We start from the raw sequence: 17,035 nt of genomic DNA, 5'->3' as shown, positions 1-17,035 counted from the left end.
TTGGGGAAATGTATGGCGAGCCTCATGTCCCCTGCCCTTTTTGCCATAATGTGCAACGTAAAACATGCGTTATGCCTTATGTGCTCGAACTCGCATAAAAAAAAATATATTGCCGATGGTGACACCAAGTCCTCCTGGAGTTGTGCCTTTTGTCATTAGTTTAGCTTTCAATAACTTGGTAAACAGTGGCAGTAAGCCAACAGCTACATGCAAGGTGTGTGGTTAAAGATAAATGATGCCGGATCAACAACGTCAGACTTCATCAGGCATCTCCAAACGCACCCAGATAGGTTACTCACACGCTAATGTGAAAGAGACGTTACATTAGCGTATATCGTCACAGGTAACAAGCTAACCATCGCTAAGTGTTGTGCTAATGCTGGGAACAGGCACATTGTATCTTTATAGTTAATAGTTGCTGAGGCTCAGACATCCATGGGGCACAGGAGGCGGGACGCACGGCTCTCCCCAGGAACAAACGCTGTGTCGGGGGGGGGCAAACTCATATGATGCGTAATTGATCCCGTGGATGATTTGTAGGCTATTAAGTGAACAAGGTGTACCCGGTCCACCAAACACTGAGCCGTCTTGACTGTCTTAAATCTGCACATATTTCTATGGCTGTAGTCCTATTTACTATTTCATTATTTCATCCATGCGTGGAGCAGCAGATCCGTGCGCACTGTCACCTGCCGTGGAGACGCTGGCCTCACTAACCTCTCCTCCTCTGGGTCGGGTCTCCCTCGCGCTGGACTCAGTTTCACTGAACGTACTAACACTTAGAAAATAAATGGCATTACATCAGTGAGTTCAAACTGCTTATTGTGCGTAATTTGGACTGACACTGAGATGCATGTTGTTCTGTAACTGGTGTGGCGCTGCCACTATACTCTTGATTTCTACTTAGACGTTAGACATTTTTTTGAGTGAAAGACGTTACATTTAGCATATATCACCACAGGTAACAAGCTAACCATCACAAAGTGTTGTGCTAATCCTGGGAACAGGCACATTGTAACTTTATAGTTGTATCCATATGATGTGACCGACTTAGGTTAGTATTTCACCAGGTCAGAGGACTAGAGGGATGTGTTAAGTAGACCCCATGAAGTTATCCTACAACTGATGTTAATACTGGACTGTCTGGATGGTAGCTACAGGACATGCTTTGAATTCAGACAGATCAGATGACTTGAGACTTGACTTGAACTCGAGCTCAAAGACTTGACTCGACTTGGACTTCCAAAAAATGACTTGTGAACATCTCTGGTGTTTATAAATAGTTTTCAATTAATGGTCATTGTTTATTAAGTGTAATGTTTTTTATGTCATTTAGGAAGTTGCCGGTAACATCTGGCAGGGGGACAGCCAATGTAATTCAGCCTCTTGCTGCAATTGGGTGCAATAATGTTTTTTTGTTTCAATATTTTCAATATGTTCAATGTTGCACATTGTCCCGTTGAAATAAATGAATTGAAATTGAAATCTCTTAATTGTGATAGTTAATGTTCTTAAGGATAGTTACATGAAATGTAATGCTACACAAAAAAATTTAAGGCTTCAAATAGACCCTGTGATCGGTTTGCACTCCATTTTTTGTGTTGTCTTTTTAGACTGCGAGGGGGACAGTAGCAGAGAGCATCGGATACAAGGATCAGATTGCTTTGACTTGTAAAATATGCTAACCTTGCTACCAACTTATTCTTTTAATTATTTTCCTCGGTTGAGATGTGGCGTGTGAGGGGGAGGGTGCAGAGTAGTAGCACCGCCTCTGCCCACAACTCATTGCTAATGAGAAACTGGCGCTCTGCAGAGGGAGAGTCTTAGAAAATGGCACAGGTTTTGTTATTTTGGCTAAAAACTTCATAACAACAATTTAAAGACCACTGAGAATGAAAATAGCTAAAAAGGAAGATTTGAGTGGGTCTTTAAAAGGGTTTTTAAGAGATTAAATATAGTATTGTATTCTTGTAGACCTTGTAATGTTGGTCAGTCCTCTCATACCATTACCTGGTCTGTGTTTGTGTGTTATATGTAAACAGGCCTTGTAATGTTGGTCAGTCCTCTCATACCATTACCTGGTCTGTGTTTGTGTGTTATATGTAAACAGGCCTTGTAATGTTGGTCAGTCCTCTCATACCATTACCTGGTCTGTGTTTGTGTGTTATGTGTGAACAGGCCTTGTAATGTTGGTCAGTCCTCTCATACCATTACCTGGTCGGTGTTTGTGTGTTATATGTAAACAGGCCTCATAAACACTGTTGGTTTCACAAACCACCATTTGTCTGACCCCGTAAGCCTGTGATATGTCACATATTCTTCTAAAAGAGAAATTATGATTTTGAAGTCAGATTTGTGTTCTGCAGATAAAATAAAAATTTTTGATATGTCTTTCAAGTTCACCAGATGTTGGGTTAGGCGTGGTCTCATAAACCACTGCCACGCAAGAAAAAGCCAAATTGGTCTCTTAAACCACATATGCCTGTATGTGTGTGTGTGTGTGTGTGTGTGTGTGTGTGTGTGTTTTCATGGTAATGAAGGAACATGTCAGCCAGTGCAACAGTGGGGCTCATTGATCTGTTTTTAATAGTTTATGGATAACAATTGATTTCTGTGGCACAGAGGAAGAAGATAAATCAGGCTTTGGATACTCAGACAATACTTGTTAGTAGGGTCAATTCATTGTTGAGTTTGGTCTTCATGGGATTGGTTGGGACAATAAAAGGTAGTAAATCACCTGTCTTATGCCGCCTTCCCACTGGCACTTGAAATCAGCTCCGATACGGCAGCGAAACGACCGGAAGTCATTCGTTTCCTATGGAGATTCGCAGACCGCATGCGAATGGGTCCGAACGAGTGTGGTGCAAAAGAAATCGTGTCAGTTGGTCATCCGGATGCGTTTAAAAAATGTAACTCTTGCGACAGGCTACGGACGGTTCCTATCCGAAAATTCCAGCGGAAGTTATCATTGCTATGGTATTGATAAACAAATCTGAATTCTTAACTTTAACAATACATAGGATACCTGCTAATGCTAATTGGTTAGCTAGCAACAGACATCGAACTATTGACGTTATACCGCTATATCACATTTAACCAACCTGACATGTCAACGTCCTGGGCAACTTTTCTCCACGCAGCAGCCTTTCTATTTATATCTCTATAACCCTCATCAGAGAGGTCATAGAGAATCGTACATTCAGACACTGACAGAATCAGTCGTTCTAGTCTCTCCGACGCTTTTCAACGGTGTAGTACGACGTCCGCTGGGGGTGTATTGCGTATTACGGAGCTGACTTCAACTGCCAGTGGGAAGGCGGTGCAATCCTTTAAAAGACTGAAAGACACCAGTTTCTATAACGTGTGTGTGTGTGTGTGTGTGTGTGTGTGTGTGTGTGTGTGTGTGTTTTCAGAGGTCCACTCTGTTGTTAGACACACTCTACAGAGTGAGGTGCAGTGCCTCGTCTGACTCCTCTTCTAGAAAGCAGCTTCCTGCTATCAGGTAACAGAGTATTGTTGTATTGTTACAGAGTGTGGTCTAGACCTACTCTATCTGTAAAGTGTCTCAAGATAACTCTTGTTATGATTTGATACTATAAATAAATTGAATTGAAATTGAATTGTAACGCAGTGCAGGACTATAACAGGCACAATCATTCAGGATCTTAAAAAGTCTAAAATTTCAAAATCCAAATTTTACGCTTTAAAAAGTCTTAAATTCGCTGAAGTGTTGTAGGTCTTAAATCATTTTCAACAGGTCTTAATTTTCCTACGTCCATGCAGCGCTGCCTCTAATTGCTTATTGAAATGTTCCCGCAGCGATTTAGAATGTTTTTATTTATTTATTTTTATTCTGTGGTGTTGTAGTTCTTTCTGTCGCTAGTCCAAATATAATTCGCTGTATTACGACTACAAATGAGACCAACATGCAACTTATATTGCAGCCAATCTAGACACTAGTTCTATAATGCCAATGAGGAAATCAGAGAATTGTTTCAGGCAATGGCTGTATTCGAAACCATTCCCTATCACAGAAATAGTGCACTATATAGTGTGTTCGCCATTTTGTAGTGGTGTTCGAATTCTCCGCGGTTAATTTCATTCACTGTATAGTCGACTGTACAATACCCACAATGCAATGCTAATTTGAGTGTACATACGATGGACCCTACATTTTACTCCCGTATACCACAATGCAACGCGGCCGCTTTTTCCCAGAGGAGAAGAAGAAGCACAAGTCACCATGAACTAAACCAACTGAAATGAACTGAATGAACACCAACTGAAAAGGAGAAACGGAGCGGACTTTCTTTTCTAAACATTGGAAATGTAACATGCAACATATATACAACATTTTACTATCCTCCTGAGTCCTAAATGCTCGGTTTGTTTCAGGGACGTATTAGAAGTATTTTTGTTTCGGTTTGTTTACATGATGCTGGGCGCGCCCGCCTCCCTCACACTAACAACGGGCGCATCTTCTGATGCAAGTCACGCAACGATGGGTTTTCAGTAAGTGTCCGAAATCTCGTTTGGTCGTCCCCTATATAGTTCACTATTTAATAAACACTACATAGGGAATAGTGAGTAAGTGAATGAGGGAACGGTTTCGAACAAGCTAATGTTTCCGGACTCTGACATCTGACTTTCTTTTTTTTTTTTTTTATGTCATGATATAGGTCTTAAATTTCATTCATAATGGTCTTAAATTTTACTTGGTGTGTGTGTGTGTGTGTGTGTGTGTGTGTGTGTGTAGCTGCGAGCGGACAGCTCACCTGTTTGGTCAGCTGAGCTCTGAGCTCCTGCAGAAGGGGATCCGTGTGGAGAGTCTCTACCTGCTGCTGCAGGAGCTGAGAACTGCTGCTCACCATAACATCGCATTACGCCGACTCTTCTGGAAGGTGAGCGGTTCAAACATGTTTTGTACTTCTGTACTTGTAAGGACCCTCCTTAACATTATTTATTCATTTCATTTTTTTTTTTTATCAGCCAATACAAATAATGGGGAAAACAAGTTGAATATTTTTCAAAAATGCTGCTTTCAAACTCTTTTTTTTGTTTCTTTTTAGTGTCATATTTAAATGTTAAAATAACACTTTTTTTTAACTTTTTGTTTTTAGTTAAAGCAGTATTTATGAACCAGTGGAACAAAATTTTGTTCATATGTGCACTCTGTATGTACAGTTGAATGACAGTAAAAAGCTATCTATCTATATAACAATACATCATATTTTACAAGCTCATATGTTTTGTATGTATGTCCTGATCAGTAAAGTAACTATATATAAAAAATACCAATTCAGTCAGGACCACTTTATCAATAAATAGATTCATTCATCTGCAATTTGTATTTGGCTGTATGGCTCTGTTCTGGGGCCTTCCCGCACCTTCATGTGCATACATGGGAAGCCTTAAGCGGGGAGAGCAGCAGTGGCAGGACCCTCCCCCCTAGGGTACAGAACAGAGCAGCATCAATGACAGCTGACATGACATTGATTAAGTCAGACAACAAATATCAATTTAAAAGGAGGAGGTGGAGGTGGGTTGCAAGCGCTAGCAGAGATGCAACAAGGTAGGCTGGGAAAAGCAGTTTAAATAGAGCGCTCTATTTGGAAATCCAATCATATTGCTTAGGAGGGAATCAGCTGAGCCATCAGCTGGCTTGCTGGCTTAGGGACTACCTGCTATGAACTGAGATAATAGCCGAGCTTAACTCCATGACCTGCCTGAACTTACGCTATGCTTCATTTCTGTCACAAAAATGTAGTGCAGTAAAAAAAATACAATAATTGCCTCTCAGATGTAGTAGAAGTAGAGAGTAACAGAAAATGGAAGTTAAGTACAAGTACTTCAGTGCAGTACTTGAGTAAATGTACAGGTGGACATGGGATCCAATGGAAGTCGTTACTCTCAATCATCCTTTAAAAAAACATGAGAACCAAACAAAATGTCACATACAGACCAATAGAGCTGCAAAGATCAATCGATTAGTTGTCAACCAATACATTTAGTAATTTTTTATATAAAAAATATCAGATTCCAGCTTCTTTAATGTGAGTCTTTTCTTGTTTCTTCAGTCCTCTTTGACAGTAAACTGAATCCCTTTGAGTTGTGGAAAACACAAGACATTTGAGGACGTCATCTTGGGCTTTGGGAAACACTGAATTCGTAATTTTTCACAATTTTGACATTTTATAGACCAAACGACTAATCGATCAATCAAGAAAATAATCGACAGATTTATTGACAATGAAAATAATGGTTGGTTGCAGCCCTACGGACCAAAAGCAAGAATAGACTAGAGTTGATATGGTTGTGAGGACTTTCTCTGTTGTGTTTCAGTCCAGCGAGGTGTGCGTCTTCCTGGTTCAGACTCTGGAGGAATCTCTGCACGGCTGTCAGAGCCTCAGTGGAGTCCACACAGAAGATCAACTACTGTAAGCTTCAAAGACCTTTAATACAATCAGGGCAAATTGACCTTAGAGGTTATAAGCTGCTTTGTTTTTACACAACACACTTATGGCTATTTAAGAAGAAAGAAGGCTTTGGGTGTGTGTAAGTAAATGTGTGTGCCTTGTATGTTAAATGTAAGCCTGTGTGCACTCAATTTCAGTTAAACCAGAATTGAATGAGTTCACACGGTGGCAGTATTTGTTGGTCCAGAGAGTAGTATTAAATGTAAGTATAACATGTAGTATATTGTAGATAAAGTCTCACCAGCTCAATTCTTCTGTTCAGACTGAGCACTCTGGTCGTGCAGACGCTCGCCGCCATGTTCAGAGAGACGGACGTCGAACCAGCCAGACTCAACCTGCTCTCTGCCAAAAAGTAACCATCTCACCTCTCCTCTTTCTATTCCATGAGCCACATACCCCTAATTTGATCTCAAGTGGGCCAGACCAGTAGACCACTCCAGAAAAATCAGAAACTTTATCTGCCACAGAGTTTCTTGTCAGCTTGATGTTGGCAAATGCAAGTTGCTTCTGCTACGACAGCGTTCTAAGGCCATTGTAGGAAAAAATAATAATGTTACGGACCCGGGAGAGAGGGGTAATATTCCGAAAAAACTATTAATTTCTAAGATTAAAGTCGTAAATTTACGGAAAAAGAACCTGTATATTCTCTGAGCTTAAAGTGGTAAATTTGGAATTGGAATAAATTACTTATCTGCAATTTTCACACTTTGCAAAGTCATCCAGTGGGCCTTATTGGACCCTTTGGCGTGCTGGTTCTGGCCCACGGGTCGTATGTTTGACACCCTTGGTCTATTTGAATACTTTGTCCTTTAAAACATTAATGAATAAATCTTGTTTCTGCTGTAAACTCCCTTTTGAAAAGTAATTTTGTTCGCCCTGCAGAGGTGCCCTGGCCTCCAGAATGCTGCTTGCCTTGATATGTGATGCAGAGCTACAAACACAGAACCAAAGATCTCTGGTTGACTGTGAGGTGAGCTGCTCTCTACTCACCTTAATATTATTATTTATTTAATCTGTTGTTAATGTGACCCTTCTCTGTCAGCTTCAGGCCTTACTAGCTGAGTATCTGGATGCTGCCTGCTCTTTGCTCTTCGAGCTGCTGCTTTTAGGCCACGAGGTGAGTTATAACTGCAGGTTTACAAAAATAACTATATAACAGTGATCTTCAACAGGGGGTCCTCAGAGTCAATGCAGGGGGGCCTCCAAAATTCTTGTAAATTTTTGAAAGATTTTTCAAAAATTAAAAAGTCTTAACATGAATACAACATATTAGCAAATATAAATCCCCACTGCTTACTGGCCTATATGGTTCATCATTAAGGCCATACACAGATAGTTAATCCTAACGATTCACCGTAATGTTTAACATTAAAACATGATTTATAAAATCATGCCAACAATTATTAGGCTATTTGAATAGTTTAGTATTCTATGCAAAAAAGATATGTCTAAAGACTTTAGGCCGCCCTACAGGTTATTGTAGGCCCAATTTAATATGCAACTTGATTTTATACCGTAGTGGGTCCCTGCTCCATCACTCTTTCAGTTAAGGGGTCCTTGGCTTAAAAAACGTTGAAGACCTCTGCTATATAATAATAATAATAAATAAGTTGATCTACTTTTAACCTTTCCCCTTACTTAAATTGTTTGAGCATTGACACTGCTAATATTATACGCTCATCTATACAGTCCTTAACTGATAATCTCATCATTTTGGGGAAAAAAAACAACACCTTTGCCAGTCTATAACAATTATTTGACCAATGCATATCTTGTATGTGTATAATGTGGGGGAACTTCAGCCTGTGACTTCACACTTTATTTAAACCTTTCTATGTTTTAGGCCAGCAGATGTTCCTCTGCCGACAACTTCCTGTCTGTTGGCTGGATCCTCCACGTCCTGCAGCCTCATCCTCACCTGGTAAACTTTCCCGCTGTCACTCTGTTTAGTAGAGATGTCCCGGGGATCGGTGATGGGTCCGAGCCGGGCATATTAAAAGGATCGGTATCATCTAAAATACCAATCCTTTCTTTACTCTACTGTGTTTTGTCCACCTCAGCCTGCTAGTGTAGTAGAGCCTGGCTCTGACGACCCTAACAATTCTGTTTTGTCTTCTCTCTCTTTTGTTATTAGCCAAGATCAGTGTACAAAACATTCAGGTCACAGCCTCACATTTTTAGCCAGCACTTACTGTTGCTTTCACCGGTTAAAATAATAAACTTAGCCGGCGTCAGGTCATATCAGCTGTCACTCATACTAGTAACTTGTTTGTAGCAAACATCATTCGTTGTTTGAGTGTTTTTGTCATAGCTCAGGCTTCAGAGAATTGGGTGGGCCCAAATGCAGAGACAGCGGGCAGTGTCGAGTTTAACGGTTTAATAACAAAATCCATGCAACAAAAGGTGTCCTGAATACAGCAGGCAAAGTACAAAGCAGGAACAGGCAGAATTCCAAAACAGGAACAGGCAGAATCCAAAAAACAGGAATTACAGGGAACAGGAATATTGAGGCACACACGGGTAGACTAACATACACAATATCCAAAAACAGAAACAATGATCTGACACAGACAAAAGATTACACAGAGAATAAATACACAAGTAAACAAGGGTTAACAAGGGGCAGGTGACACAAGGGCTAGGGAACAGGTGAGACATCAGGGCGGAGCAAACAATCACAAAGGCGGGAAAACCAAAAGGCAGGAAGTAACACAAGACAAGACAGAAAAACAGACTACCAAAATAAAACCGGAAACAGAACATACACAACCATAAGTTTTTGTGCTTCCCAAAACTCCAACAGAGTGAGAAATCTTCCCTATAGCTGATCATGTCACGTCGATTTCAGGAGTCACATTCTCCCAGTTAATAATTCATTCATATCATAACCATAATTTAAAGCTTTAGTGCATAACTTTTTTATATTAATGAACGTCCATTACATTCAAGCCATTGCCAAAATTAGTTGATACAAAGCTAATTAAGACTCTCAGCTCCACAAAACTCTCTGTATTTTTTCAGTATGGCTATGTTCAGTAACAGGTGTCGTCTGGCGACTTTTGCGCACAGAAACTCAAGTGAAGATAATGTCAATGCCAATTTTATTTATATAGCACCTTTTATCAGTCCCTCCAGGATTTTGCGATGTCGCAATTCACTCGAATCACCGCGAACCAATCACCGCGAATTTGGTGCGACTCGCAATTTTGACCAATCACCGCAACTTTTCCGCAAATTTGACCAATAACCTGAAGTTTCCCACGACTTCAACCAATCCCAGCAGTCCCACGTGCACTCTGAGAGCCAATGACCAAGTGGGAGTGAGAACGGGTTGATCATTTCCTAGTTTGTGATATGAAGATGAGACGTATGTGACTCAAACATCTCACATTACCAACAAACGTACAGCGAAAGACAAAACATGTGCAAAACATTTCAGACCGCCCTGCCAACCTGTATACATTTTAACATCAATGTACGCTGTAACGATTTTTCACTCTAAAGTTGCTGCCGTTTCCATCCTGTCGGCTATCTGCAGCGGGCGGGGCTGCTGCTCCGTTCCCCCCGCGACTGACGCTTGCACCCACACACAAACACACACACAAACAACACACGGTGGATGCAGGAAAAAAAGGAGATGAGACGACACGATGACCTAAATTGAGGACAGCTGCGCTCGTTATTGTAAGTGCAATGATAAGTTAAAGTCCAATAAGTAACGTTACTTGTGTACGCCTGTGTGTCCCAGGCCAGGTTAGGAAATTAACTAACAATGGAAAGATCAACAAGCTACAGACACATATGTTCAAATTTGATTAATTCAATTCATTATTATTTTTTGTCTTAAATCCACCAGCCATTTTCATATTATACCAACATTTGCAGCATCCTGAGCCTTTTTGGTAAGGTTACTAGGAAAACTCAGCCCAGAGTAATTTTATTCTCCCCAAAACAAGTTTCCTTTTTATTTTTAAAGAACTATAAAAAAAAATAATCGCAACGTTTTTGCAACTTTCACTGTCTCCCGCAACTTCATTGTTAACAAACATACAAAAGACGTCGCAACTTTTATCGCAATTTTTTACAAAAGCTCCCGCAAAATCAGGCATTTTGGGCCGCAACAATCTCAAAAAAAGGCCGCGAAATCCTGGAGGGACTGGTTTATTACATGTAAACCCAAAGTGCTTCGAATAAAACAAAACACAACATATACATTAAAACAAAGCATGAATGGAAATAATGATACACAACAAGACAATCAACAAAAACAAGCAAGACATACATACAATTTCACACACACACACACACACACACACACACACACACACACACACACACACACTAGTTAAACAAATGCCTGAGAGAATAAAAAGGTTTTGAGTTTGCTTTTGAATGTGGACACAGTTGTGTTGTACCTGTGAATTACCTCTTCTGAAGAGTCCATCAAGTTTTTTAATCCTCCGTGTCCTCCTTGGCTACTAGCAACTGCCTGGAAGAGGGGTGGGGGTGGTGTGCGATCACGGATCATGTGGATGCGACGACAGTTTTGTTGTAATTACTTAGAATTCCTCATGGGGGTGGCAGAAACTACGCGTTAAGCTGATCAACTTAATAGTTTTGAACCAGGACCCTCTGTATCTGGATCAAGTAGCTTGTATGTATTTTATCGCCATTTACACAATATTAAAGGGGTGATAGAATGATTATATAGGGTATTTCACACTGTTCCTTAAGGTCTCCTAATAGGGTATGTAACATTGGTTGGGCTGAAAATTGCTCGAATACTATTTTATGGGTCCTTAACTACCCTGTGAATATGGCCCTATTTGTAACAAGAGCTTTTCTTCCAAATATGGTATGTATCATGAATATTTAGATGAGCTGCGCGTTGATTGGTTTGAGCGAACCACATACACATCCATTGGAGACTGGACAGCAGGTCTCATATTTCAGACACTGCAAAGTTATACATTGTTTGTCTGCTATTTCGTTATTAAAGTCACTTCTGAGACTTTTTTATGCGAGAAATCAACTATACTCAAATATGGGCCGTTTTACGAAAATTGATGGCTAATTGCAAATTTGGTAAGACGTGTCGGACTTTAGGAGCTCCACACAGTCTAACGAGAAAACGGCAACCTCCATACCCAGTGAAAGTCACAGTTTCTCGGTTACTGGACTACCGGGGCTCGGGGCTCCGCGGAGCTGGCTGGCTGCCAGCTGCCGGCATAAATAGAGTATATTTACAGTTTGAATTTCGTCACCCCACTTATATAACATCTACCCCAAGGTCTTATAAAGCTAACAATGATGTCCGATTTCAATTTAATGCATTTTTGTGAACATTAGGGATTTCGTTAGCTGCTACTGTCTCTTCAATCCTATGGGTAAAGATCGCGGCTAGCTGCAGGCCCTGGAGCTCCATCAGGGCCTCTGCATTTTGTAGTCCAGTAACCCAGAAATGGTGACTTTGTGCAGGTATGGAGCGCCGCAGGCTTCCCTTCGTGACGGAGATCCAGCTAGCTCACAGCAAGCTGGAGTCTATGAAGTGGACACGCCGGGCGGCGAGACAGCACCAGCCGCTGTCACGTAGCCTGCTGAGCTCCTGCTGAACTGCGACACACAGTTGGACAAAATTTGCAATTAGCCATCAATTGTCGTAAAACGGCCCATATTTGACCTCTACATAGTTGATTTCTCGCATAAAAAAGTCTCAGAAGTGAATTTAGTAATTAAATAGCGGACCTCTGGAGATCTGCATGACCTAGCTAGATTCAGAAGACTAAGCTGACCTTAGGTCAGTGGTGTAGCCTATGCAAATGTTGGGGCGTGACAAAGACTAGGAGTTGAGATGCTTACGTCAACTTTTAGCTTTGTTCAGATTCGCCCGTTTTCAGCGGCAGTTTCAAAATGTGAGATTTGCATAGTAAAGGGGTATCAATGGGATTTTGAGCTTCTATGTATGTCCTATTTACCCACCGAACTGTCGTTATTCAACTATGACCAGGTAAAATTGGTTTTGCATTATATCACCCCTTTAAAGGACTCTGATCGGGATCTGGGTCCAAAAACTTTATCAGGACACCCCTACTGATTAGTTCACTCCACAACAGAGACACTGGGACAGATTGTATGGTAGGGCAAAGCTGTGTGTTGTGTCGTTAAAATTGAAATACAGTACTTTAGAACTGGTCTCCTTGTCTCTCTGCAGTTGTCCTTCATCAGTTACCAGGCCAAGCAGGTGGTGCTGGTTTTGTCAGACGGGCAGGAATCCTTTCTCAGCCCCTTTCAGTCTGTTCTGCTGTTCCAGCGCTGTCGCCTCCTGCTGGCCTGCCTGCAGTACAACAGCCAGCTGGCACAGCACCTCCGATCCCACTTCAAAGAGGAGTTCAGGTTTGTGCTGCAGCTCTTTTCTGCTCAAGATTCAGGATGGTGATTAGGGCTGGGTACTAGGGCTGCACGATATTAGGAAAATATCTAATTGTGATTATTTTGACTGATATTGCGATATGATTCACGATATTGGAGGGAATGATCATTTTTGTATCATTATTCTCATTGAAAAATATTTTAAAAAATGAGTTTTGATGAAAAAGTGTGATTTCTTTTTTTTTTTTTTTTTGCGAGGATCTGTACCAAACAAAGATTTTTTTTCTTTAGTCTGTAGGATACGATTTGTAGGCTGGGATGTCTCTGCAGCACCACAATACTTTATTTTAGAATGGTTTGACATATATTTTGCCCCTACGATTTGGATATTGCACTAGTTCATATTGCGATTTCGATAAAATTGCGATTAATTGTGCAGCCCTACTGGGTACCGATGTCAGTACTTTTTAGGCACCGACCCAATTGCCTCCTTAGTATCGAGTATGGAAAAATGCCTTGTCATTCAATACCTAAGGAGTAAATCTCATTAGCGTCAGAGAGCCAGTAAGCATGTAGCATGCTTCTACAAACATCTAATAATGCTTGTGATTGGCTGTCTAATGTTACATGTCGTAGAGGCAGGCAGGAAAAACTCTGCGTAACGCACAGAGACGGGGCTCACGTAGTAGGAGTTGAAAAATAAATAAAAATGTTTGCCGTAATGTTGTAATTTCTTTTTGTTAAAATAGATTTTTATAAAATTGGTATCGAAAAAAGTATCGTTAAGGAACCAGTCATCAGCATCATGTGGGAGCTGACATTGTGATACATGTTTTGAAATAAATAGTAAGTTAAGTTACTAAAACTGAAGTACCATTGTGCCACTGAGGCCAACAAATCAAGGATTTCCTTTCGATGAAAAAGGAAAGACATTTTAAACAACCTGTTCAGAGATTACTTTTGTCTTTACTTGAAAGTCCAGTGGCTTTATTTTGCTCCTTAAAAGTTGATTTCTGTTAGCCTGGGAAAACCCTGATGAACTTCCGGCAAATTTGAGATTGACTCTGCAAGTCAGTCTGGCCAAGAGCCCATTCAAGTCCATTTCCAATTTTTCCAAATCGAGGCACCAATCACAACCATTGAGGCGGGCTTTACACGATGACGATAGCGCAGCGACAGCGAGCAGCTTTTTGTTTACATTCAACATGACGGCTACCGAAGTGCAGCAAGCCGTTGATGCCGCTGTCGCTGCTACGTCACCCGGATCGTTGGTCTGATTGGTTGAAGGACTATCCAATTGCGCCCAGAGGCATTTGAGCGGCGTCCGTTGGTGACATCCCTTTGGAAATGAGCTGCGAATGAACCTTCCCCAGTTACAACTGAGAAGGGTCTGTAGTCAACCAGGCTAGATTTCTGTGGCTTTCTGCAGTACAGCCTGGTTTATTAAATATTTTTTAAAGCTTTAGTGCGTAAGTGATATTAATGAATGTCCGTTACATTCAAGCCGTTGCCAAATGAGTTACTACAAAGCTAATTAAGACTATCAGCTCCACACAACTCTCTCTGTATTTCTCAGTATGACTATGTTCAGAAGATTGTGGAGTCCGGTGACTTTCCCGCGCAGAAACTCGAGTGAAAATAATTACCTCTTCTGAAGAGTCTATCATGTTTTTTTTAATCTTCCGTGTCCTTCTTTGCTACTAGCAAATGCGTGGAGGAGGGGTGGGGGCGCATACGCGATCACAGAAGGCTTGTTTTGTTGTCGTTACTTATAATTACTAATGGGGGCAGCAGAAACTAGGCACTATAGCTTTAAGAGAAACAAGAGTAAAGTGATTTAACATATTAGTTGTAAGTCTTTATACTGCATCGTATGTTTTTTTTCATGTAAAAGGTTACTATAAATGTCAAATGGAGTAGAAGTTAAAGTAGCATATAATAGAAATACTTAAGTACAATTTGTGCTTACAGTACTTGAGTAATTGTGGTTAGGATTTATTGATCTGAGTTGAAGGATCTTTGTTTCTTCCCTGCAGGTACTCTGTGAAGCTGTCATGTGCTCAGGAGAAGCTGCAGCCTCACTACCCGATCAGCCGGCCGACTCTTCGACTGGTCCAGCAGATCCTGACTCTTATTTTGCACAGATAATCGCACACAAACGCATGTGCACTTACACCTGAAGACAGGACTGTGACAGTGCCTTTACCAAAGTCTAACTACTTTTTCTTCAGTACTTTTAGCTGTATATTTCTCAGTTTCATCTCTACAATAAATTAACTGAGCAGTAAATCTGCTGCGAATACAGGTGAAACGAATGATTGCAGCAGAAATATTTGCACTGCTTTCTACCATGTGTATTTGTTTTGCTAAGCAGTGTTCCTATAATGCTGTAAAGCAGAAATATTCTGCAGGTTTCATAAGGGTTAGCAGTGCTTTGAGCTAAATGCTAACATGTTGATGGTTAGTGTTACCAGGATATAGTGTTTACCATGTTCACCATCTTAGTTTGGCGTATCAGCAGCTGCTAACAAGCATTAAACACAAACATTCCTGTTCTATGACCATTCTTCCCTTTGTTTGAATTCTGCCTTTGCGTATATATTGGACATGTAGATGTGTGTCCGATGTTTATAGTTGAACCTGTAAATGTGCAGTCCTCAGCTGATGTGCGCTCTAAATAGTAGTAAAGTTGAAGGTGAAGTTGTAAACGTCTTAGTAACAATGAAAGAAAGAGAGCAATTTGGAATAAATTAGTTGAATCAAGATCAATCAATATTGTTCGCAGTTAAGAACAGAATAAAAAAATGAAGTATGAGGCTCTGTTGCAGCATAGCTCTCTCTCTCTCGTAGCCCTTTCACGGAGCTCCGCAGCGCTTCGTTCAATAAACTGTCTGTACACTTACAAAGTTCTCAATGCTTCGGTTAACATGTAGGGACCCTCATTATGCCACTGTTGAAGTTTGGTGATATTTTGAGCCTTTTTAGTGGTACAAAATAGCGATTTATTTTTACTTTCCCTGTGCCCCGAATACTAGCGTTGTAAGCTAATCAGCGGTCCGCGCTAGCTTCTTTCAAGCTACAAACACAATCAATTAGCATGAAAACGTCCCAGAGAACGACAGAGTGGGTACACATCCATTATTAACCCCTAGGTTCATTTTGCGCCGGAATTGTCCTTTAATGTATAATAAAAAATAGTTCTCCAAACATACAGTACAATAACTTACATTTATATTACTGTCAAAGGTTGAGGCTTGCAGATAATTAAACTAAAATGTATTGCTCAGAATGAAGAGGCACAATTTGAACAAAACAAACAACCTCAGAAGAAAGGCACATGGTCAACACAGTGAGGAACCAATGAACAGTAGTGTTAATGTACTAACATGGCCCGGTCACACAGCACTCTGTTTTCCAGCAGTGATTCGTTGGCAATCTGTGCTTGTGTAGTCATTCACCTCTTGGCTTTGAGAGTTGGGCTGGGGTCCGTTTCAGAAAGCAGGTTTAGTGAAAACTCTGAGTTTGTTAACCCTGAGATGAGGGAAACTCTGGGTTTTCCGTTTCAGAAAGAGAGGTAACTTAACCTCAGAGTCAGTTACTATGGTAACTGAGTCTGTGAACCTAACCTGCTCGGGAGCAGGTTTTCTTCAAGAAACCTCGAGGTTTCTTCTCTCTCATTTCCTCATTCATTCATTCAGTCTGTTATCAGGCGCATTTTAATGCAGTTTGTTATCTGCATGAATAAAAAAAATGATTGGTTTATGTTAGGCAGATTATAAAACGTTTTTTTCTCAAACATGTCATGTCCTTTTGTAGACGATCCCGTCATTGAAAAAGCTGTATTAATTCACAGAGAGTTTACGTCGGGAGATGATATTGAGTCCCGACTAAATGTATTTTCATTTCCACATAACCGATTTGAGAGGTATTTTTTTCACAGTCCATCAGATATGTAGATACCTTATCCGTCCTCATATCACTAACATCAACCATCGTGGACATGCTTTAACATCCCAGCTGATTCTTTGTGTCACATTACGTTTTTTGCAAACGGCATTTATCTTTATTGGTGATGTGGATCATACTGTAATAGTAAAGCCACTGTAGCCGTCACAAAAGTGAGACTGATCGCTCTGAAACGTTTTTTGTAGTGTTCCCTGGACACAAACCAGTGAGAGCAATTAAAAAGA

The 17,035-nt window shown here is 40.7% G+C and overlaps 1 protein-coding gene across 6 annotated transcripts in view; it reads left to right on the top strand.

Moving 5' to 3' along the window:
- The window catches only part of c20h12orf56 (chromosome 20 C12orf56 homolog), a 53,975-nt gene extending 38,322 nt beyond the window's left edge, over nt 1-15,653 (top strand). For 3 of the 6 annotated variants that reach the window (XM_031313267.2, XM_035996333.1, XM_031313266.2), the window contains 9 exons: nt 3,414-3,502; nt 4,757-4,901; nt 6,343-6,437; nt 6,739-6,828; nt 7,359-7,446; nt 7,519-7,593; nt 8,320-8,397; nt 12,688-12,869; nt 14,882-15,653. In XM_031313267.2, the coding sequence (XP_031169127.1) occupies nt 3,414-3,502; nt 4,757-4,901; nt 6,343-6,437; nt 6,739-6,828; nt 7,359-7,446; nt 7,519-7,593; nt 8,320-8,397; nt 12,688-12,869; nt 14,882-14,993 (954 nt within the window). In that variant the 3' untranslated portion in view covers nt 14,994-15,653. The remainder of the gene's footprint in view (nt 1-3,413; nt 3,503-4,756; nt 4,902-6,342; nt 6,438-6,738; nt 6,829-7,358; nt 7,447-7,518; nt 7,594-8,319; nt 8,398-12,687; nt 12,870-14,881) is intronic. The other 3 variants (XM_031313268.2, XM_035996334.1, XM_031313269.2) reach the window with 3 other exon arrangements.
- Nucleotides 15,654-17,035: the final 1,382 nt, after the last annotated feature.

This window comes from Sander lucioperca, chromosome 20 (assembly GCF_008315115.2).
Source record: "Sander lucioperca isolate FBNREF2018 chromosome 20, SLUC_FBN_1.2, whole genome shotgun sequence".
In the NCBI taxonomy this organism is placed as follows: domain Eukaryota; kingdom Metazoa; phylum Chordata; class Actinopteri; order Perciformes; family Percidae; genus Sander; species Sander lucioperca.
This window is presented reverse-complemented; position numbering and strand designations above follow the sequence as displayed.